Source organism: Echiichthys vipera (assembly GCF_963691815.1).
Source record: "Echiichthys vipera genome assembly, chromosome: 10".
Lineage (NCBI taxonomy): Eukaryota > Metazoa > Chordata > Actinopteri > Perciformes > Trachinidae > Echiichthys > Echiichthys vipera.
The window spans coordinates 30,812,292-30,837,329 of NC_139835.1; the positions used below are offsets into that span (position 1 = coordinate 30,812,292).

Below are 25,038 nucleotides of genomic sequence, written 5' to 3' on the forward strand. Positions count from 1 at the left end.
TTTCCTCTCAGGCAGACGCAAAAGGCAGAAGAGGAACTACAGACCACATCAAAGCCTGAACGTTCATTATGATGATCACAGGCTCACGGGGGGAACCCAGAAAAGCTTTCACTGAGATGAAAGAAACACCAGTGACTGATAGGAAACCACTCTTTGTGAATGTCAGAGCTGTTTGAAATGTAAAAACCCAACATGCTCCTCTTAAAGACTGAGTCTAGACTCCAACACTTCACACTGTATTCACCTGTTTGCACCACTGTGGCACTCCATGTTGTTTTGGAGATGAGAATTAAATTCAATGCATCAGTAAATACAGATTAAACAGCGTGACGAGAGGGAAACAGAGAGAGGTGAGGCCATCACACCAGATCTTGCCCTATGGTCCTTGCGCCCCTCAGCTCCCCGTAGAGTCCAGAATAGACTTCAAGATAGTGCTGATCACATACAAGGCCACTCACTCGATCTTCTCTAAACTCATTCATTCATCTTCAGCTTCTTGTCGAACTGAAATCAGGCGTGAGGCGGGTCCACCCTGGACAGGACTCCAGTCTATCAGTCTTCCTGTATCTTTTGCTACGACAGCAAAGCTGAAGCAGCCTTCTGGAGAAGCTGCTCCGCTGTCTGACCAGTGTGAGTTGGAGAGGGTGGAGAGGATTATCCATGATGGAGAACAGTTTTTTCAGTGTCCTCCTCTCCACCACAGCCTCCAGAGCGTCCTGTTTGCAGCCAATCACAGAGCCAGCCTCCCTGATCACTTTGTTGAGTCTGTTCAGTTCGTCTGTAACTTTGTGTTTAGCTGCTGCAGAACTGAACAGACCCTGGGTCTCACTGAGGTTTGACCTGTTTAAATAAAGGTTAATACAAATAAAAATGTTCTGCATGCATTTGCTGTGATCTCTACCCCTCTACCTTCAGCATCCATCTGCTCCTCTGATCTAGAAGTAGAACAGCAGCGCCCCCCCGAGGCCGAACAGAGAGGGACATCTCTGGGTGTCACTTCTGTGCGGATCAGACAGGAAGTGGGCGAGAGACAGAAAGGGCCGTGGTGGCAAAACAAGAAGAAGCTAAAACGTAAAGATGGAGATAAAGAGTAGGACACTAGACTTTCTTTAGGGGTAGATAACAGTGGACAGTCGACGCCACGTGGAAACTGTGTGTTGAGTAACTCCAGACGTGAATGATGATAAAGAGTCACCTCATGATGACACTTTAATACACAAGCAGAAGCTGCAGCACCACAAGTGTTTACCTTCGGTTTCTAATCTCGAGCTACGTCGTCACCTTTAAAGAGGAAACAAATACAGAATGTGTGAAAGTACCTCATCCCCCAAACGAGCGAGCGGCTCTGAGGCGTTCACGGTGAAGCTGCCGTTCCATGAGAAGCAGGAAGTCAGAGAAAGAGCCTGGAGACGCCGCCTGAACTCTTGTCTGGGGCTCGTGGAGCAGCTGCAGCCGCTGATGTTGATGAGCTGGATGACCTCGTTGGTGGTACGTACAACACCCGCTGATGCATGTGTACGGTGGAGTTTATCACTTGTAATAGTGTTGAAATAAGTCATTTTAAGGGTGTTTCTTCTTCTTAACGTTCCTGTCTGTTATAGTGAAGGTTTTCAACGCCACCGTAGTCTAAATCAGTCACAGAGTGTGGTCTTCACCTGCTCTGTGACGTGTCCTGAGATCACTTTGGTTATGATTTGACACTGTAAATAAAATAAAACTGAATTGAATTGAACTTAGTAAGTAAGATGGACATTACGCGTTAAAACGTCGCTGTTGAAATATTGCATAACATTACACATATTTAGTCTCCTCTTAAATATAAGAGCAGAATGAGAGAGGGGCCGTTAATAAAAAGGGACAAACTGCTCTTCCAACTGTACTTTTCATGATTCATAAAGTAGTATCACAAACGTGGTATTTTAAAAAAAGTTTGACGGATTTGACAGTGACTTTCTGTCCCGTTGTGTTTCCATGGTAGCAGCCAATAGCGTTGGGTGTTGCTGGTTGCCAGGGTTGTCTGTTGTCGGGTGCAGCTACTGTAGGCTGGCACTGGTTGAAATGGAGTTAGCCAATCCAGCAGCTGAGTGAGCGGAGACGGGCAACAACCAGAGTCACTATAGGCCGAGCATTCACTCCATGGACTGAGAGAAAGGAGAGGAACGCCATTCAAACGCACGCCCACATGGCTACGCTTCTCCTTGATGCTAACATCACTTTCATCTGCACTTAGCTGGAACGGCTAACGCTAACGCTAACTATCGGTCAAACTCTGATTGGCTCGTACTTGGTCGACGTTGGTATGACACACTGATTCACGGGAAACTGTTAAAATGGCACTTCATCGGAAAGGTTGCTGAACCCTGACGTAAATAAAACGAGAGAGTATTTGTCCTGCTCTCTTTTTGATTCAGGTGTTCCTGCTCAGCCTGTGTGGAGCTAATGCTATTGTAACCTCATGCTCTGGACCGTTTCTTCCTCTCCGCCATGACGCCTCTTTCTCAGAAGTTCCCGGCAGTGTAGAGACACAGTCTGACCTCACTGTTTCGCAATGAACCGCCAAGAGAACCACGACCGCACCATTAAAAGGAACTGACGAGCGTTAGCGTAATTTGTCATGATCTATTCTGGTTCACCAGATGAACAGCGCGGCCGAACGTCACTTCCACTGAATCAATGTCTTCCTGATTTGTTTCTTATCCTTCACCCTTTTGTCTCCTGACAGATCAAATGGCGTCCACACCGCACACTTTTCCACCCGCTAACCTTTCCCTATCCTCCTCCGTTCCCTCGCTCTGCCCCACTGCAGCCACGCTCGTCTTCCTCCCCTCCTCCTACGTGCTCCTCTTCCTCACCGCCCTCCCGGGTAACTCGCTGTCTCTGTGGGTGTTCCTGCGCTGCATCCCCACCGTCTCCCCCATCCACGTGTACCTGTCCCACCTGAGTATCTCCAATCTGCTGCTGTCCCTCACCACGCCCTTCCTCGCGGCCTACTACGCCTGGGGCTCGGTGTGGACCCCGAGTGGCGCCCTGTGTCAGCTGGTCCTGCACGGCATCACGCCGGTGCTCCACATCAACATCTACATCAGCATCATGATCCTCACTTGGGTGGCCCTCTGCCGCTTCGCAGCCCTCATCCAGCACACCCACGCCTCCAGGCAGAGCGGCTGCACGACGCTGCTGCCGCACGGCTTCTTCACCCGTCTCCGGAAGACGTCCTTCGCCAGCAGGGTGTGCGCCGCAGTGTGGGCGGTGGCGGTAGGGTGCACGGTGCCAGTGACAGTTTACTACTCGGTGAAGGAAGCGGTGAGCGGTAACGTGGCTTTGGAGGGTGCATGCGCGGAGGTGTGCTACAACCCTTGGGTGGAGATCGGAGGCAGCCTGTCTGCGGCGTTTGCTGTGCTCGTCATCACGCTGTTCTTCGTGTTTTACCTGCTGGTGCTGCTGTCCTACATGACCGTGTTGAGGCATATCAGGCGCTCACGTCGCAACACGAGCGTCACCACGTCCCAGAGCCTGCTGGGTAGGGTGCTCCGCAACATCGTGGTCATCCAGGTGGCTATGACTTATATCGTCCTCTAAGACTACATCCACACTAATACGTTAGAGTTTTAATAGTAGAACATTTACACCGGGTGTCCACACGACTGAAAACAGACGCTGCTGAGCCCGTTTTAAGTTGAAACCTCTTGAAAATGACGCAGACCCTTACGTTCACTTCCTTATTGAGTCTTCTCAGTCCTGATGTGTCCTTCCCTGATTCGTCCGCCCCTATCACGTGACCCTTTCCTGCCGATTCAGCTAATGATCGAATGGGCATCATTACATCAGCTGTTATCAGTACCGTAGATTTGAGGCGGTGCGGCCCTACTCTGCCTCTGGACTGTGGCACTTCGAGATGACGTAGTATGACGAGCAAAAACGGTAAAAGACCGAAAACCCAACGGTGACCCAAACCACAATCGTTTCCTTAACCTTAACACATAGTCCTAACCAAGTATCAGTGGTTTTGTTTGACTTCCCAATGGGTCTCCCGGGTGAAGAACGGCGCCCGTTACCACGTGAACACATGATAGCAGCCTTCTGAACTCATGTCTACGAGGCTGAGTACCTTTAATGGAGTGATAACGTCCACAGCAGGTGTTTGCTGAAGAAGACAGACATCATCAGGCTTCACTACCGGTGGTTAGTTCAAGATGGATACCAAATCAAGGGCGTTCCTGACCTTTTTGTCGATGCCAGCTGCTGTTGTGCGGCTAAATCCTGCATCTTACAATGCGACTACTCTCGCGATTTGTGACACTTCCAGTGTATGGTGGCGTTATCAGCCTTACATTTACCCTGGCACACGCATGACCAATGGTCATGTGTGTGCGTTTTCAGGCGTGTTGATATGGACGGACATTATTTCGGTGCTAAAATGGACAGAGATGCATTTGAAACAAAAACGTATTAGTGTGGATGTAGTCTAACATAAAGACTTGTTAAAGTATGTTTATTGTACTTGTATCATCCATGTTTCATTCAGAACTGTGAGTCTTTTCTACCCAACTCCTCTCAGGTGGTTCTCTCAGTCTGTCTGCTGCCGTACCACATCTTCAAACCCGTCTTCATCTCTCTGGCTCTTAACCAGCGTCCGCCGGTGTACTCACCCGACCCCGACGTCTGCAACCACTGCCATCCATTCTCCACCTTCGTCGAGGTAACTCAACATCACTTTCATGCACAGAAATGATTCTTTACTACTTCTCTGATGGTACGACTTCATAGAGTCGACAGTCTGACGTCCAGTTCCTCTTTTCCCTCCGCAGCTGAAGAACTGCCTGCTGCTCCTGACTGCACTGAGAGCCTCCACTGACCCGCTGATGTACTTCCTGTTAGACAAAACCTTCCGTCTCCAGGCCCTCACACTCCTACGGTGTAAGTCTGGGAGCAGACAGACGTGTTCGGAGATGGGAGGTGCCAATCACAAGGCTGGACCGTTGGAGGTTGGAAATGTGGCCGCGGCTACGGCGGATTCAAGTCAAGGAAACGATTTGTAGAAGTCTGATGATTAAAAGGTTTAGTGTGCAGGCGTCACGTCCGTCTAGTGCAGGGGTCTGCAACCTTTACTATCAAAAGAGCCATTTTTGCCTCTTTCACCAGATCAAATTTGTCTGGAGCCGCAAAACAGATTTGACGTCACAGCTCATAAAGGTTTATATGTAGTTACTGTTCCCTGACACTGTTACCTGTCCTCAAACTGTGGTTGTTTGTTAATTTCTCACCACGTATCAAGCACACAGGTAAGACATCATCAAGTGAAAGCAAAGTAATACGTCCACGAAACACGATTTTCCTATGCTAATGTTTTTGGGGGGGGGTTATCCAACAGCAGTGCAGGTCACCAACTCAACATTAGCCCCCTGCAGGGGAAGGCGCTGGGCCGTAGACCGAGGATGTGACGCATATTTTCACGTAATATTTCTTCAATATCACCTTGAACTCAAAGATAACAGGTTTTCCCTCGTTCACCGTGCAAAAAAACACGTTATTTACACGTTGTTTATATAATTTTTTGCCAAAGCTACAGGGAGCCGCTGATAAGGGGCTGAAGAACCACATGCAGCCCCGGAGCCGTGGGTTACAGACCCCTGTCATAGTGGTTAATATTACATGTGATAGTTAACATTCAATGGAATTATATCAGGGAAGCACCGGTGGTGAAATTCTGGGCTGATACTGATGTATGGTGTTGTTGTTTATCTTGTTTTTGTTGTTACTTATTTCCCCTTTTGTTCCAGGGAAGGAAAGAAAAAATACATTACAAAATAATACCTGAAGAGTTTTACAGTCAGAGCTTTATCACATTATCTTTAAAGGATCACGCATTCAGTCTAATAAAGCTTTTATATATTCTTTGCTCTGCTTTACCGACATTTAGTCAGCGCAAAAATTTATGCAACACAACAAATGATTTCTGTCAAAGAGTCAAACATCAGCAGATAAATCGGTGCATACATCAATTAAAAACGCAACACGCCCACCTCTCCCAAACGGGCCGTGGGCGGCAAGCGTGCCACACCTAGACGCGGTACGGTTGCACTCACACTGGTCAAAGGAACCAGACTTTAGCCGTGAAACGTGCACGGGCACGGTACGGAGGCACAGTGGGACCTTAAATGTTAAAATCTCTGCATGTCACCCTCCGTCTCTCTCTTCCTTTTCCGGTTAATTTTCAACTGTACTAAGAAATAAGGCATTAAAAATAAATATGCCTTTTGTGTTCATGTAAAAGTTTTAGATCTTTGATTTCAGCAAAAACAAAAGTGTTACTTTAAATATAAACGTCAACCCCACCAGTGTGATTTCAGCGTGTCACTCTCTCTTGCACAAAACAAAGTGATATCATCTACTGGGGGACAAAGCTGTGTCATGTTCAAGAGTACAAGGAAGTGTTTGCAGAGCAGCCGTCATGTGCAACAGCAGCCTGTAAATATTTGATGTCCGTGTGTGATAACGCTTGTTCAGTAATTGTGTCTGCATTATTGAAGAGGGATTACAGCTTTCTGAGAAGACAGTGTTCTGCCAAGTGTGGCCCCTGCAGATGTGTGGCCCCCCCCAGAGGCCGGAGCTTTCCAGACCGAAGCAGAACGCCGAGAGAATCACACACACACACACACATACACGCAAACACGCACACACACAGGGATCTGTTCAAACAACAGAGAACACAGCACCGCAGCACTGCAGAGATACGAGGCTTGGACCGTGAATAATACTTTGAAAGGGCGTAACGTTAAAAGTTAAAGTGTTACTCTGGTGTAAAATCATCCCAATCCGTGAGAGTTGCTAACAGCCGGACGTGGCTAACAGTGATTAGCTCGGGGCAGCACGTTGAAGGCATTCAAAGGTCTTTTTTAACCACTAATGCTGCTGAAAACAACAGCAAACCTCTGCAGCAGCATGAGAAGAGTCCCTACACACAAAACAAAGCACCAATGGGCTCCTTCCACTGTAATGGGCTTTACTATGAGAGGAGCTGGTACAGGGGCCAGTAGGTAAGTCTTTAAAACACTCTTTAATAAACTCTGGCTTCACTAACTACGCTGTTGCTGCTTTGTTGTGTGTGTAGGGACTCTTCTCATGCTGCTGCAGAGGTTTGCTGTTATTTTCAGCAGCATTAGTGGTTAAAAAAGACCTTTGAATGCCTTCACCGTGCTGCCCCGAGCTAATCACTGTTAGCCATGTCTGGCTGTTAGCGACTCTCCTGGATTTCTCCATTAAAAGTTCATACATGAAAAAAACTGTCTCCATGGCTTAGGGCGCCCTCCCACCGTGCCTCCGTCCCGTGCCCCGTGCTTTAGGGTCCTTGTCCCCCCCTCCAGGCCCGTTTGTACTCACACTACCTGGGCCTCGGAGAATGCTTCTTGCTGCCTATACGTCATCACGCCGTAACACGTCACATGCATTGATGACGTCATGGCGATGCGTGGCTTTGTTTCCAGATCTTTCCGTAGACCTCGGAGTTTTTGTGCGTCTTGTCGACTGTTTTTGAATCTTTTCATCGACCAAATCTGCAGTAAACACTCCACCTCCGCATCACACCAACGTGAACCTTTCACCGCCATTGTTTGAAATGTCCGCGCATGGTCCCTCCTTCTTTTTTCTACGTCCCAACAGGCGCACAGGAAATGACCTCAGAACCGCCGTAGGCCTCAAACGAACTAGACTTTAGCCGTGAAACATGTTTGGGCTCGGTACAGATGGACAGTGTGAGTGAGTTAAAGGACGACATAGATTCTTATAATGTGTTAAAATCCGTCAACTTCTTGTTTCTAACGAGTCCAGAAGCGTTGGAAGTGTTTAATAATTCACTACAGATGGATCCATGTCTCCACAGAAAGTGTTATTGACATTTCTCTACTCATGGGAAACTTCTTCCTGCTGCCGTCAGAAGAGTCTCAGGGAGGTCCAAGTTCAGTCACGCTCACTGACCCCGGCTAACCTGCGCCGAATTCACTCAGCTGTGCAGCTCCGTTACAGATGCCAGCGGGTCGAATCCAAGACTCAAACCTCTGTGTGTTTGGTGCATGTCCATGCGTGTGTGTGTGTGTGTGTGTGTGTTGTTGCATTCATTTGTTGTGAGAGCAGCAGGCGTCTGTCCTCAGAGACGGCATTAGCTCCAGTGATTGTCCGTTGTTGTCAAAGGCGCCTGATTCTAGTCGACTTAAGGTTATTTGGAATATTGGAAATTAATTATTATTAACATCGTAACGGTGATATGGTGGTCAGCACTGTCGCCTCACAGCGAGAGGGTTCCTGGTTTGAATCCCTGCTGGGTCCCTTCTGTGTGGAGTTTGCATGTTGTCCCCGTGTCTGCGTGGGTTTTCTCCGGGTTCTCCGGTTTCCTCCCACAGTCCAAAGACGTGCAGGTGTTGGGTTCATTGATGACTCTAAATCACCCGTAGGTGTGAATGGTTGTCTGTCTCTGTTCGTCTCTATGTGTCCTGTGATAGACTGGCGTCCTGTCCAGGGTGGACCCCGCCTCACGCCCGCGTCCCCGACAGGGACAAGCAGTTGAAGATGAATGAATGAATGAATTATTAACATCGTTTATACATCGATTATAGTCCTGTAGTCCGATCTACACAATATAAATAACAAAAAAATCCATTCAGTCTATCGGCCGTAGGCCAATGGGAGCCATCGTTACTTTTTTCAAATCTGTCTCACCCGATCTTAAGAATTTAGACCAAAGCTTTAACTTCTTAAGAAACCTGATGGGTCTGAATGGGAACCTCTGACAATGACAACAGCACATTATAATCAAGATAAAGACAGCGAAGTCGCGTCTGTCACTCTCTGCTCTCTTTAAAAGGGACTCTGGGACAGTTGGACAACAACTCTGCAAAAAAACAGCAGTAACGAGCCGCGCAAACACACAAAGGTGTAATTTTACCATCAAACCCCGACAGCTGAGACGCATCTAAATCCAGCAGTGTGTGTAGAAGTGTGTGCGCAGATGTGTGTGGCGTGACAGTGAAACCTCAATGTCAGTTTCATGGTCGACGTCTCGAGGCCCATTGGACGCCACTGAAGAAGCTGTACTGCCATACATCCACCCGTCATCACACAAACTGCACGGCTCACAGTCCGCCGTGTGTCCCAAAGAGGTACGAGTGGACCAGCGGGTCGTGTTACCTTTGATAAACAGCTCATGTTTGAGTATTCAGTGGGGGGACGAGTCTTCCCTGCATCGATCTTCACCTGCACCGATTCATATGCAGAATGTGGCATTTGCTGGAGGGGTGCAGGGGGACTGATGTGGATTCACTTCATTGAGTTGTTTCCTGGCGCCGCGGCTCAGACTGACCTCCTGTAGGCGATGATGAGACTCCGGTACAAGAGACTACAGGGGATAATTACCGTGGATCTGATGCCGTGGGTGTATCGACACGTGTTGCACATGTCTGGAAAGCAAAGCTGGAGCACACAAAGAAGTGTTTTCTGCTGCTGGAGCTGAAATATTGATACCTGGTATTTAATGCCTTCATGCATCTTTGTGCGTATTTGAGGCCTTTCACACACACACACGGGGAAAAACACACTTTCCTTGAAATACGGACAATAATCTTTCAATCCTAGAGCAAAATATTCTGATCATTTGGCCGGAGAATCGGAGCAGCGGGGGCGGAGCTGCAGTCGCTTTACCGCACCGTTGGGACGTAAAGAGAGCTGAGGAAGACAAAGCTCTGGATCTACCGCTCAGTCCTGGTTCCTACCCTCACCTGTGGTCATGAAAGCTGGGTCAGGACCCAAAGAACCAGGTCCAGGTCAGGACCCAAAGAACCAGGTCCAGGTCCAAGCGTGTGAAATGTGTTTCCTCAGGAGGGGGTCTGGAGTCTCCCTTAGAGAGAGGGGGAGAAGTTCAGCATCCGTGAGGAACTCGGAGTAGAGCCGCTGCTCCTTTGCGTTGAAAGGAGCCAGTGGAGGTGGTTCAGGATCATCTGGTAAGGATGAACCCTGGGCGCCTCCCTAGGGAGGTGTTCCAGGCACGTCCAGCTGGGAGGAGGCCTCGGGGAAGACCCAGGACCAGGTGGAGAGATTAGATCTCCACACTGGCCTGGGAACGCCTCAGGATCCCCCAGTTAGAGCTGGTTAATGTGGACCGGGAAAGGGAAGTTTGGGGTCCCCTGCTAAAGCTGCTGCCCCCGAGACCCGACCCTGGATCAGAGGCTGAAGATGAGATACGGTTCATATGAATGTATCTTACAAAATGGCGCCCGGACGTTTGACCTTGAGACGGCAACCGGTCATAAAATATGGTTTATTTGATGTTTATTTTGCGCTGGAATTTCAAAATAAAATACATGTTGCATGAGTGTTTAATCCCCCGATACCAGAATATTAATGTGTGCACCCGGACCGTTCTCCAGCTGCCAGACTACATGAGACCAAACACACTTTCAGTAGCTGAGAACAAACGCAATTTAACCGTTCAGCACCTTAATAAAGAGCTGCAGAGCCTTTAATATAATCCCCCAGGGAACACTAGCTGTACCTACATGCACAGTGAACCATGTTAACGGACGATAATTACAACAGACTACAACATAAAGACCCAACTACCTCACACTGATGCCGCTCAGACTTATTACAGATGTGTGATGCGACCGACAGCAGCTTATTAACTTGTGACAGCAGCGCGCAGAAGTTCTCTCTCTACCAGGACCGGTGGAAAATGCCACGTAAAGGCATAAAAGTTTCAGTGTTCCTGCAGAGACGTGCGTATTCGAGGAAGCCAAAGTCTAAAATTCAAAGAGGTAGCGCCCGCTGCTGCCTCTGACAGGAGATCCCTTCACCTCGGCACACCTGCAGAAAGAAGAAACACTATTGTTGCACGCTGACGCCCGGCTCTGCACCGTGTTTACCCACTCCTCAGATTGTTCAGCTCAGCGTGAGGATCTGTGCTCCGAGGATCAAACGTACGGCATCAAACCAGCGTCGAGCGACTGATGCCTGAGCGGGAAGAGAAAGTTCACCGCAGCTCAAACTCGTGCATTCGAAACTGAGCCGGAAAAACTAATTCCATCGGGTCGCTGTGCATTTGCATGAGCGCCGTCTGCTGCGGTGAGAGGGCCGAGGGCACACACACACACACACACACACACACACACACACACACACACACACACACACACACACACACACACACACACACACACACACACACACACACACACAGATCCACAGAAACAGAGAGAGAGCGTTGGAGGTCTGTGGTGAAGTGAGGAGGAAGATAAACACGAGGCGCGGTGGTGATTTATGAACATCAGGATTCAAATTCAGTGACTTTCATGCATGGGGAGACGCGGCACACTCGAGCTGATGCGCTTTGAAACGAGGACAGCGTCGTTAATGCACTGCACGTGCGTGTGTGTGTGTGTGTGTCTGATATAAAGGGCACACATCTGGAGCAGAACATCTGATAAACCAGCTCACGCAGTCGCTGTCAAACGGAGATAACAGAAGTGAGCGCCACCCTGGGACAAAGTCAAAGCTGCATATGTACAAACACTCAGATTCTATTTATCATAAACGTACATTCCCACTGAGGCCGATGTCTTCTGGGCGATTGTTTGGTGGATATGCGCTCACGTTCGTCGGTGCTGCTCTCATGAGGCTGCAGTGAGGATTTCACCCCAGCAGAGGCCGCCGGAGCGCTTTGGAGGAGCAGCTGGGCTCTTTTTTCCAGCTGTGATCCTGCGAGATATCGTAAGAACGCTGCTGCCGTGCCGCAGAATTCATCCTCCTTCACTTGGACGGCTGGGTGAAATAAATTGGCATTAACAGGCAGGTGGGCAGGTTGGGAGGAACCTGACAGGCGGAGCGACCAGCAGGGCACCGCCAGAGGTGGATAATTGAACTTTTTTAGCAGTGCAATCGATACACGAGAGACTGTAATCAGTAACCTGAAAATGGTCCTTCACGTTTACATGAAAGGGGCGTAACTCTTCCTCCGGTGCAGCAGGTGGAGCTCCGCCAGCACGTTCGTCTGAATACGGCGTTTTTTTCCAGTTCCCCCTTGTCAAAATCGCAAACACGTGGAAAATGTCCAACAGAATTAGGACAGAAACGGCTACTCTTGGTAGTGATGTTTGTTGCCAAGGTAACGCTCTATTGTTGTTGACTTTTTCATGCTTACAAATCTTTCCGTAGACCTCGGAGTTTTTGTGCGTCTTGTCGACTGTTTTTGAATCTTTTCATCGACCAAATCTGCAGTAAACACTCCACCTCCGCATCACACCAACGTGAACCTTTCACCGCCATTGTTTGAAATGTCCGCGCATGGTCCCTCCTTCTTTTTTCTACGTCCCAACAGGTGCACAGGAAATGACCTCAGAACCACCGTAGGCCTCATGCTCGTACACGTGAGGACCCTCGTGCTCGTACATGTGCAAACGTGCTTTACTAAAGCCCACCTCTCCCAAACGGGCCGTGGACGGCAAGCGTGCCGCTCCTAGACGCGGTACGGTTGCACTCACACTGGTCAAAGGAACCAGACTTTAGCCGTGGAACCTGTTTGGGCACGGTACGGAGGCACAGTGTGAGTGCGCCCTTAGTGCCACACTCATTTCAGGAAGCCCCCTGTTTTTATCCTGTGGTCATTTCCTTAGATTTAGAAGCATTGATGATGAGGAAGGAGGACCTGCACCACTGGATGAAATCCTCCACTACAGGGCCAGGCATCGGGTCAGCGTGGCTGAGGAGGGACTGAATCACTGAATCTGAATATAGGACAAGCAGGAGAGGCAGAGAAGGCTTCCCTGAGGAGGAGCCGGGGGAGGAGAAGAGACGCCAGTGGCCCTGACCTGCAGGTAAATCAGTCACCTGTCGATATCATAATATCAGAGACGCTGTGATCTGTGTCAAAGTGCCGTTATCTGTCCTGAGGTGTTACCACCACCCCCCCCCCAAAAAAAACCTGCAGATAGGAAGTACAGTTGGGACAAACAGGAGGTGTACATGGAAGAACGGAGAGCAGGTAAAAACAAAAGAGATATCAGTGCGATAACCAGGAGCTGCACCGAGCCGGTGATTCAGCAGAGATTCAGATTGTGTGTGTGTGTGTGTGTGTGTGTTGTGATGACTAACACACTGCAGCCGTGTTATGTGTGTTAGGAGTCTTTTGTAAAGGCAATGAAACAGATACAAAAGGAAGGAGTGCAACAGAGCTGTGTGAGTATCAGGTCTGAGCTGTGAGCAGACGAGGCTGCAGAGGGACGGGGTTTGTTTGTGAAGGCAGAGAGTGTGACGGAGGAGACGAGAGACGCATCACACGCACACGCACACACACACGCTTCAGCCCGCTCAGGTGGGAGTGAAGTGAGAAGATGGAGAGTTGGGATTACCTTGACGTCTCGGTGGATGACGTTGTTGTCGTGGCAATAGCGCAGCGCCTCGAGGATCTGCCTCATGTAGTGACTGAGGGGGAGGCATCGTACAGTTATTGTTATTATTACACCACAGGTGGAACTGTTCATCATCTTAAATGCACAACGCCTCACCTGGCCACCGCTTCGCTGTAGACAAACCCAGCATCGGCCCTCTTCACAATCTCAAAGCACAGGTCGGCTCCGTCCATACTGATGCAGACAGAGACAGGAGGAGAGATACAGAGGGGGGGGGGGGGAGAGGGGATCAGCGAGGCGTAAAGGTCAGGGCAGCAGTCTGGGACGAAGGAAAAAGGTCACGCTTATTAAAATATCTCTGTGATGGGTTGTGTGGGTGCAATGGGAGACGGTCAGTGGAGGAGGAGCTGTGATACTGTGGCGTCACAGCTGGATCACTGTGAAGCGCTCCGTCAGGGCAGAGATGTACGGATGTTGTTCTTCACAACAACTCAGGATCGAGCGTTTAAACAAAGCCGGGGAAGTTTTTATTCTTTGCATACTTCAGACAAACTTGAGAAGGCGAATTTGCCGATCCAACACAATCACCCGGAGATTATGTTTTTGAGAGCCTGTGTGATTGGTGAAGTGCACAGATGGAGAAGCCCATTTATCAGCAGGTGTTCGTAAAGATGTCCCAGAGATGCTCGACCAGAGAAAGCTGAAAGCAGCACGAGGAAAGAATTGGTTTTCTGCAGATGCAAAATTATATTATAACAAACCGCCCAAGTAATATTCATATGTCTGGAATATCCCAGTTGGCTTCAGTTTAAGGGATGTTATCAACAGTGCAGAACAAAATGTAACCTAAAAACCAACCAGAGAAGCTACAACCAACCAGAGGAGCTGAAACATGTGCTAAACCAACCAGAGAAGCTAAAACATGAGCTAAAACCAACCAGAGAAGCTGAAACATGAGCTTAAACCAACCAGAGAAGCTAAAACATGAGCTTAAACCAACCAGAGAAGCTAAAACATGAGCTAAAACCAACCAGAGAAGCTATAACATGAGCTAAAACCAACCAGAGAAGCTAAAACATGAACTTAAACCAACCAGAGAAGCTAAAACATGAGCTTAAACCAACCAGAGAAGCTAAAACATGAGCTAAAACCAACCAGAGAAGCTAAAACATGACCTAAAACCAACCAGAGAAGCTAAAACATGAGCTTAAACCAACCAGAGAAGCTAAAACATGAGCTAAAACTAACCAGAGAAGCTAAAACATGAACTAAAACTAACCAGAGAAGCTAAAACATGAACTAAAACTAACCAGAGAAGCTAAAACATGAGTTAAAACCAACAAGAGAAGCTAAAACATGAGCTAAAACTAACCAGAGAAGCTAAAACATGAGTTAAAACCAACAAGAGAAGCTAAAACATGAGCTAAAACCAACCAGAGAAGCTTAAACATGAACTTAAACCAACCAGAGAAGCCAAAACATGAACTAAAGCCAACCAGAGAAGCTAAAACATGAACTAAAACCAACCAGAGAAGCTAAAACATGAACTAAAGCCAACCAGAGAAGCCAAAACATGAGCTGAAACCAACCAGAGAAGCTAAAACATGAGCTAAAACCAACCAGAGAAGCTAAAACATGAACAAAAGCCAACCAGAGAAGCTAAAACATGAGCTAAAACCAACCAGAGAAGCTAAAACATGAACTAAAGCCAACCAGAGAAGCTAAAACATGAGCTATGACCAACCAGAGAAGCTAAAACATGAGCTTAAACCAACCAGAGAAGCTAAAACATGAACTAAAACCAACCAGAGAAGCTGAAACAGGAACTAAAACCAACCAGAGAAGCTGAAACATGACCTAAAACCTACCAGAGCAACAAGAAAACATATGGTTAATGTATTTATAAATGTCTTCCACTGTGAGTGCGGAGGCCTGCTGCCCACAGCTGCTGCAGGGTTCCTGAGAGATCGTGTTCACAACAATGGGACAGGCGGAGGGACGGACTGAAGGGAGCTCTAAGGAGGAGAGGCTGCTGCTGCGGTGGTGCTGCTGTGGTGCAGCGGTGGTGCTGCTGTGGTGCTGCTGCGGTGGCGTTTAGGTTTAGTGCCTCTGCGTTTCTAAAACCCCTCTGGAGTCATCTACAGTCAGGAGCCGGCTGGAGCCAGAGGTGACGGCGTGTCTCAACGCACCTCGTGATCAATAAGCTGCTGCTCTTAAGCCGTGTTGGCCTCACACACACACACCTCGGCCCTGTTTATTTACACAACACACAGGCTGAAGAGTGACAACCCACACACACACACACACACGCACGCACACACACACACACACACACAGGTTTAATTATGAGCCGGTCATTTAGCTTCAGCCAGTTCTGTCTCTTCTAATTGCTCTGTAGCCATTCTTCCTCCATTACTGTACCTCCTCTTTATCGTCACTAAGCCGCTGCACCAATTAAACAGGGCTGTTATGTCGGACTTGGCTGCAGCACGGCCAGATGTTTCCACCTCTACCCCCTCACACACACACACACACACACACACACACACACACACACACACACACACACACACTTTAGGTTGCTCCATTAGCCTGGGAGGAAGACACAAGAAGCAGTCTGCGTTTATGCGCCCTGTTTACTCAGTTATATATTCTGCACCACTCCAATCCACCTTAGCTCCCACGTGTGTGTGTGTGTGTGTGTGTCTGTGTCTGTGTGTGTGCGTGTGCTGAAACACCAGCTTGTTCACCCAAAACAGGAAAAAAAAGACTCTAAAATCCCTTTCAAACGGAGCTCACTTGCGTTTCCTTGAGAGTTTCCTCTCCCCGGCATCGAGCCGTGTGATGCGAGCGGCGCCGAGCCCTCGCCTGTTCAGCGATAACAGAATTAAACGATAAAGGAATTAGTTCTGGAAGAGGAGGGAAGAGATGAAGATACAGGAGCAGGCGCGGCTCCCAGAAAGGCTGGAAGTCGCAGCGAGTGTGAAATCTTAATCTCATCTCTTTCCCACTTCGTATATATAGTGCCGCGCTCGCCCCCCTGCACCGCCTCCCCCCCATTTCCTTTTTTCTTACCCCACCCCCGTCCTCAGCTAACAAGCTTTCTCATATCACTGCTGATTATATAAAACCTCCGCAGGGGTCCTCTCTGTCCTGCTGCTGTCATCCTTTCCTCAGTCTCCTTCCTCCCCATCGCTCTGCTCTGCGTCCACCTCATCGCCACGCTCTCTCCCACGTGTGTGTGTTGGTGTGTGTTGGTGTGTGTTGGTGTGTTGGTGAGGGCGTGATTCGATGCCACTTGTACGTTCGGTCGTGTCGCGTGGGGATCTCGTGGACTTACAACTCGAACACCATGTAGAGCATCCCGTCGGAGCTGTAGGTCTCCAGCAGCTCCACGATGTGGGGGTGCTTCAGCATGTGGCAGATGCTGGCCTCCCTCTTCAGATCTGAAACCACACAGAGAGAGAGAGAGAGGGAGAGGGAGAGGGAGAGAGAGAGAGAGGGAGGGAGAGAGGGAGAGAGAGAGAGAGGGAGGGAGAGAGAGAGAGAGAGAGAGGGAGAGAGGGAGAGAGAGAGAGAGAGAGGGAGAGAGGGAGAGAGGGAGAGAGGGAGAGAGGGAGGGAGAGAGAGAGAGGTGAGTCGACCTGGCAGCATCAGCAGCATACATTCATATGTTCTGTAATGACACACAGCACACACGATGATCGGCCTGTTTAATTCTACACCTGAGGACAAAGTGGATCTCTTTCTAATTGTGCACAGTGGAAGAGTGGGTTGTCCTCCATTCGAGAGATCGGTGGTTCGATCCCCAGCTCCCCCGGTCCACATGTTAAAGTGTCCTTGTGCAAGACACTGAACCCTGAATTGCTCCCCGTGCTGCACATGGGTGTGTGAATGATTAGATGGTATGTTGGTGTCCACTGCCATCAGTGTGACCATCAGTGTGAACGGGTGAATGTGACAATAGTGTGAAAACGCCTTGAGTAGTCAGAAGACTAGGGTGGACCAGGGTGGACCCCGCCTCACGCCCGATGTCAGCTGGGATCGGCTCCATCCTTACCAGATGATCCTGAACCACCTCAACTGGCTCCTTTCAACGCAAAGGAGCAGCGGCTCTACTCCGAGTTCCTCACGGATGCTGAACTTCTCCCCCTCTCTCTAAGGGAGACTCCAGACCCCCTCCTGAGGAAACACAGTTCACACGCTTGGACCTGGACCTGGTTCTTTGGGTCCTGACCTGGACCTGGTTCTTTGGGTCCTGACCTGGACCTGGTTCTTTGGGTCCTGACCTGGACCTGGTTCTTTGGGTCCTGACCCAGCTTTCATGACCACAGGTGAGGGTAGGAACCAGGACTGAGGGTAGATCCAGAGCTTTGCCTTCCTCAGCTCTCTCTTCGTCACAACGGTGCGGTAGAGCGACTGCAGCTCCGCCCCCGCTGCTCCGGGAACTTTAGTGCAAAGTAAAACCTTTGTGAGTTGGTGTGTGCTTGTTATCCGTTTAGACGACATCACTGTGTGTCAGGATATGTCGATGTACGATTTCGTCACGATGCGATTCCTATGGAAGCTGCTCGGTGGAGCGTGAAGCCAAAAGAGATCAACTTCCTCGTCACCAAGGTGATCTTTCCAAATGAGTGAAGAGAGTCACTTTCCACGAGAACGCTCATCTGTGCTTTCAGGAGTGTTCAAATGAACGCAGATCATTTCTGATACACAGTTATTATCATGTTGACTAATCGTCCAGACAGAAGAAGACGTGACAGAAGCAAAGAGGACACGTGGTGGCGTGACGCGCGCACGCTTCCCTCGCTCGCAGCAACAGATGGGGAAGGTGGTAAAAACCAATGGGACCAGTTTTACAGGCAAATAAAAGTCACTCTTCCAGATTGGATTTGATCAACAAAAGGGGATTTGAACGTCTAAACATAGCCCCCCCCCCCCTTCTACCGCTCTTTCATCCCTCAATTCAATCTCTCCATCCTTTGATCCGTCCATTCATACTTCCCTCACAGCAGCTCCTTCACTCCTTCCTTCCCCTCCTCCTGGCAGCTGCTGCTCGGGGTCCTTTGGAGACGGACATCACACACACACACACACACACACACACACACACACAACCTTCCTGCTGTAGCTCAGTCTGGAGCACACTTAAGTGTATTACTTCTTCATATCGGCCCCTGAAGCAGCCACAATATGCATCATTCAGGGTCCTTCCACTGGTCCTGGATCCTAAATCTGTGCTTCCACAGGAAACCAGGTGCAGTGACTCCAAACGCTGTAGTACCCATGCCAGGCCTGGAGGTGGCGCTGTAACTGCCACAGAAACACACCAACAACAGAGAAGAAGAGACGGGGAGACGCTGTGGAGAATCCAAACACCGGAGAGTTTCTCTCCAAATCCTCCTCCATCCTAGAGACAAACGTGTCGCTGGTTCTGGTCTTAGTGGAGACTTTGGTGCTGTTCTGGACTCTGATGCACCCATCACTCTGCAGTTAGTGTCCTCACTGAGCAGAGGGTGCTGCTGGGAGCCCCTTCACTCTGCAGTTAGTGTCCTCACTGAGCAGAGGGGGCTGCTGGGAGCCCCTTCACTCTGCAGTTAGTGTCCTCACTGAGCAGAGGGGGCTGCTGGGAGCCCCTTCACTCTGCAGTTAGTGTCCTCACTGAGCAGAGGGGGCTGCTGGGAGCCCCTTCACTCTGCAGTTAGTGTCCTCACTGAGCAGAGGGGGCTGCTGGGAGCCCCTTCACTCTGCAGTTAGTGTCCTCACTGAGCAGAGGGGGCTGCTGGGAGCCCCTTCACTCTGCAGTTAGTGTCCTCACTGAGCAGAGGGGGCTGCTGGGAGCCCCTTCACTCTGCAGTTAGTGTCCTCACTGAGCAGAGGGGGCTGCTGGGAGCCCCTTCCCCGTCCCAAAGCACTCCCAGGCGCCACTTTCTCACTACATTTAGAGACTTTTCACAGCTTCTTAGAACTGGATTTAGAAACAGAGCCTAGAGCAGTTTAGCTCCTTATTCAGAGCATCAGGGAAAAGGGAGAAATCTGTGCTGGGCCTCATTCAGAATCCAGTTCAGTAAACAGTCTCTGGGTCCGTCTCTGTCCTCTCACGCAGCAGCACTGTTGTTGTTGTGTGACGCCGCGGGGTCGGAGGTGGGGCCATGACGCCGTCCTTTAACAAAGTCTGAGCTTTCACCGTCCAGACCACAACGCCATGGGGGGCGTTTACAATCTTCACACTCTGGGACCCGGTTTCTAAAGATCCTGTTTTCAGGCTCCGATAACGCCGGCTGCTGTGGATGGAAGACTAAACCTGACTGAACCAGACTGAACCAGACTAAAGCTGTGCCGTTACAGGAAAAGAGGTCTCTGTGTGGACGGGCTCTCAGAGAGTATATGGAAGCTAAATAGCCCAAATTCCCAGGCTGCTGCTGGAGGTGGTTCATGGACAGGCCCACTGAATGGACACACACACACACACACACACACACACAGAACATTCACTGTATTGTTCTTCTGTGTACGCAGTGACATTTAATTAAGCTCCGAGTCGAAGCCATGAGCCACTCGTGCTGCGGCTGCGAGCCTCGGCGCTAACATTAAGCTAATCCTCCCAGGATGAGCACAAGGCGTGGGCTAGCTCTAACATGATGCTAATTCTGCTAAGGCCGGATAAGTGGCTACCTTAAGGGCACCGCAGCACGCCACGTTTAATGTCATCTGGTGAGCTCGCCGCTCGTGTCCGTCACTGTAAAAACTGCTGCTGGAGATGAAGCAGATCCCCGCCGGATGTCTAAGTTCGGGATGAGTCGAGGTTACGCAGCACTACATGCGCACAAAAGAGGAACACACCAGCTGGAGAACGACAACGTGACCGTGATCTCAGCTCAGTGTGTTACTTGTTTTACAGAGAATATGTTAAAGTCCCCTGAAGTCACGTGAATTTATGGAATAATCTTGACGAGGAGCTAAAAACGTCCAATTCACAAGTTCCAAAAACCACGAAATTAAAGGCGACACAGCAAATACATGGTCATGAAAGCTGGGTCATGACCGAAAGAGCGAGGTCGCGGGTCCAAGCGGCCGAAATGTGTTTCCTCAGGAGGGGGGCTGGAGTCTCCCTTAGAGAGAGGGGGAGAAGTTCAGCATCCGTGAGGAACTCGGAGTAGAGCCGCTGCTCCTTTGTGTTGAAAGGAGCCAGTTGAGGTGGTTCAGGATCATCTGGTAAGGATGAACCCTGGGCGCCTCCCTAGGGAGGTGTTCCAGGCACGTCCAGCTGGGAGGAGGCCTCGGGGAAGACCCAGGACCAGGTGGAGAGATTAGATCTCCACACTGGCCTGGGAACGCCTCAGGATCCCCCAGTTAGAGCTGGTTAATGTGGCCCGGGAAAGGGAAGTTTGGGGTCCCCTGCTGGAGCTGCTGCCCCTGAGACCCGACCCCGGATAAGAGGCTGAAGATGAGATGAGACAGCAAATACAGCAGAATAACAACGCCAATGGGGGGCGTTTTCAAATCCTCATACTCTGGGACCGGGTTTCAGGCTCTGATAACGCCGGCTGCTGTGGATGAACGGTAAAAAAGTTGGGGGTCTCCGCGGGGACGGGCCCTAAAAGCCGACTCTTTGAATTTGGGGGTCTCGGTGCTACGTAGACATAGTAGGGGGACCCCCGACGTCTGAGTCCCCAGGGGCCCGTTGTCTCAGATTACGTCCATGACTCTAGTGTCAAACTTTGCTCAGATTCAACTCACTATTGTCGTCAGACAATAAAAACACTTTTTTGGAGTGGAGGGAGGTGAGTTATGCATTATTAACTCGCAGAGGAAGAACTCTCCACCATCATCTCTTCCTCGTGCTGAGAGGTGTTTCTCTCTCTCAGTCTGTCCGCAGGAGTTCTCCCTCTCTATCTCTCTCTCTCTCTCGCTGTGTGTTAGTGTGTGTGTTGTCTGACAGGGCTTCAGCAGGAAGTTAGGACTATATGTCACAACAGTCTAATAGAAACAGTCAAACACACACACGGTGCCGGAGCAGAGAGAAAGATGAGGGAGGAGGCGTCCAGAGGAAGACGTGGAAGAGAGAAAGGAGAGATGGGAGAATGAAAGAGGCGGAGGGGAGTGAGTGGGCGACTGCACATGATGAATTTTGCTCATTCTCTGGCCTCGCTTCTCTCTCTCATCCCCTCCGAGGGCTGACCTATCCGTCAGACGGACCTCCGCACGGCTGCAGAGAAACAAGCTGGTGTGTGTGTGACTGTGTGTGTGTGTGTGTGTGTGTGTGTGTTTCTTTGTGACATGAACCATTTGACCCACTTCCCCCCGGTCGGAGCTCAGCGCGGGGGTTTGATTACTGCGGCGCGGCGTTGGAGTGAAAGCGCTCCGCTTCCTAACAGCAACAACACGAAGGGAGAATAAAAACAAATCAGCGGCCGAACGTCAGAGCGTGATGGATGCGTGAGCGCCGCAGAGGAGGGACTGTGGCTGGATATAAATGAGTGGGGAGAGTGCTGACCTGCACTCACACACACACACACACACACGAGCGCTCACACACACACACACACACACACACACTCACACACACAGTACACGTGGACACGAACGCTGGCGAGGAAGAGAAACGACTCCGGTGCACACTGTTGGACAGGCCGCGATGAAAACTTTCATCCAGGGGCTCGTGGTGATCCGTCAAACACGCTCTTCACCGCGACTTTTTCAGGAGAGAGACGGGAAAATAGGAACATGTAATCAGGATTCCTCACTCGCAGGAAGGGTCCTGAGGAAAAGAGGCCAACAGGACAGTCAGGTGGTCACGATAAACGCCCGATAATACCGAAAGCTTCACGATGGAGCTCCAGTGAATTCAGAAACGTATAGAAACACACAGGCAGAGGAGCTGAATGTGGAAATAACTGATGAGATTTGGGAAGAACGTCTACGAAACATGCAAAAGTGTTCAGTTAACACCAATTACAACCTGAAAAAAGCTGCGTACATTTAACCCGGAGGTCCCAGCAGCATGTAACCCATGTAAATCCTCCGTAGGTGCTCTAGCACACTCATTCTGGGCCTGTAGGAAAAGTGTTTTTCAGTGTTTTTCTAAAGCTTCTGGTTTAAATCCCTGCATCAAACCCTCTGGTTGCCATTCTGCGGGCCACAAGTGTCCTTTCTTATGTCAATAAGGGCCAATCCCACTGTTCCTCCGTCCCGTGCCCCGTGCTTTAGGGTCCTTGTCCCCCCCTCCAGGCCCGTTTGTACTCACTCTACCTGGGCCTCGGAGAATGCTTCTTGCTGCCTATACGTCATCACGCCGTAACACGTCACACGCATTGATGACGTTTACTTTGTTTACATGGACTGGTTCTCAAACCAACCAATCAGCTGAGTGAAGCGTGTGACGTGCTAACAGCGTGGAGGCAAAGCTCAGAAAGGAAATAACATGTGGGTAAAGGAGATTTTCCCTTTGTGTTTAACGTGAATTTGGGGATCAAAGGCCCAATTTCAGGAGCCCGGTCCATATTCAACAGAAGGATCCAGAGAACAAAGAGTTAGTGAGCGGCTTGCTCCATAGCTGCTCATCTCATCCGTGGAAACAAAGCCACGCATCGCCATGACGTCATCAATGAGTGTGACGTGTTACGATACTCGACTGTCCTGCAGCTCTTACAGACGTGAAGTGACCACAGACACTCGCTCATGGAGTCATGGTGATGCAGCACTGTAGACTGAATATGGTGCAAAATCCATGAATGGCATTGCATGATTGAATATCGTTGCATTACAGTGTGAGGACCATTATTGAGGCCGACCGTATCATAGGGCGCACTCACACTGTCCTTCCGCACTGGGCCAAAACCGGTTTTTCAGCTAAAGCCTTGTGCGTTTGAGCAGTGTGAGTGCACCCACTCCGCGCATAACTGCGGACCGCGGGCCGTCCACGGCCCGTTTGGGAGAGGTGGGCTTTAGTAAAGCACGTTTGCACGTGTACGAGCACGAGCGTGCGCACGTGTACGAGCACGAGGCCTACGGCGGCTCTGAGGTCATTTCCTGTGCGCCTGTTGGGACGTAGAAAAAAGAAGGAGGGACCATGCGCGGACATTTCAAACAATGGCGGTGAAAGGTTCACGTTGGTGTGATGCGGAGGTGGAGTGTTTACTGCAGATTTGGTCGATGAAAAGATTCAAAAACAGTCGACAAGACGCACAAAAACTCAGAGGTCTACGGAAAGATCTGGAAACAAAGCCACGCATCGCCATGACGTCATCAATGCGTGTGACGTGTTACGGCGTGATGACGTATAGGCAGCAAGAAGCATTCTCCGAGGCCCAGGTAGTGTGAGTACAAACGGGCCTGGAGGGGGGGACAAGGACCCTAAAGCACGGGGCACGGGACGGAGGCACAGTGGGAGGGCGCCCTTATTTAACGATCATCTCGTCATGTCGAAGGTTTGATGTGCTTTCTTGTTGCTGATGTTTCTGCTCACCCCTTAAAACACACACAACTGAGATGAACACCCCAACACTTAAACCATTTCCTGTGAACATGATTTTAAAAGTGTGAGGACCGTAACGTGGCAGACAAACGCGGGAGCTGAAGTGCAGCGAGGAGCGGCTGTCACGCTGGATTAGGGAGCGCCGCTGAGGTAAAGAAGGCTGCGGTGGAAGCTCCTCTAAGACACATTCATTATCTGGGACTCACAGCACGCGTGCACGGTCCACGGCGTGCAAATATCACGTCTTATATTAATACAGAAAATGAGATGCAGGTACACAACCACATGAGCTAGTGCGGTTGATCTTAATGCTGCTTTTCTCCACATCAACAGACGAACGATCGAAACATTTGAACATAAACTGGAGATTAAAATTATACGACAAACAATTAATGATGTATTTTTCTGAGATATTGTTATTTTTTACTGTTCAGAATGTGACAGAACATCCTCTGTGGCTATACCTCTGCTGTACTAACATGTTTTTCTAGTAAGGATTTTCCAGAGATTCGCTAAAGGACGTAGATCTGGACTCAGGCCCCGTTTACAGGACAACGCTCGCAGGTGGAAGTGACTGAATGTTCTCATGTGCCCAGGTCGTCGTTCTCCTCAAAGCAGCTTCAGTCCAAAGCAACTGGACTTGGTTCTTTGTCTAGGAAGACGTTTCACCTCTCATCCAAGAGGCTTCATCAGTTCATGTACGCATCTGACCAGGACCAGGACCAGGACCAGGCTGGGACTGGACCAGGACCAGGACCAGGCTGGGACTGGACCAGGACAAGGACCAGGACCAGGACCAGGAGCAGGAGCAGGACCAGGACCAGGCTGGGACTGGACCAGGACAAGGACCAGGACCAGGCTGGGACTGGACCAGGACAAGGACCAGGACCAGGAGCAGGAGCAGGACCAGGACCAGGCTGGTCCAACTAACTGGTGTGAGATCCAGGTATTTAACGTCTCACAAGGCCGATGTTGGCACTTGGAGCACAAAGGGTTTCAGTGACATCATCGGCCTGTGAGAGGTTAAATACCTGGATCTCACACCAGTTAGTTGGACCAGTCCCAGCCTGGTCCTGGTCCTGGTCCTGGTCCTGGTCCTGGTCAGATGCGTACATGATCTGATGAAGCCTCTTGGATGAGAGGTGAAACGTCTTCTTAGACAAACAACCA

At 49.9% G+C, this 25,038-nt stretch overlaps 2 protein-coding genes across 8 annotated transcripts in view; one reads left to right on the forward strand and one right to left on the reverse strand.

The window, feature by feature from the left end:
• The window catches only part of caska (calcium/calmodulin-dependent serine protein kinase a), a 125,079-nt gene that overhangs the window by 54,100 nt on the left and 45,941 nt on the right, over positions 1-25,038 (reverse strand). For all 7 annotated transcript variants that reach the window (XM_083921789.1, XM_083921787.1, XM_083921785.1 and 4 more), the window contains exons 3-5: positions 16,732-16,837; positions 13,548-13,625; positions 13,392-13,464 (exon numbers count right to left, since the gene is read on the reverse strand). In XM_083921789.1, the coding sequence (XP_083777915.1) occupies positions 13,392-13,464; positions 13,548-13,625; positions 16,732-16,837 (257 nt within the window). The remainder of the gene's footprint in view (positions 1-13,391; positions 13,465-13,547; positions 13,626-16,731; positions 16,838-25,038) is intronic.
• On the forward strand, positions 1,429-5,039 carry LOC310953031 (putative G-protein coupled receptor 82; the record flags this gene model as incomplete). The annotated part of the gene is made up of 4 exons (XM_083921923.1): positions 1,429-1,488; positions 2,723-3,552; positions 4,559-4,699; positions 4,809-5,039. Exons 2-4 carry the CDS (start codon positions 2,728-2,730, stop codon positions 5,037-5,039), a joined length of 1,197 nt encoding a protein of 398 aa, XP_083778049.1. The 5' UTR covers positions 1,429-1,488; positions 2,723-2,727.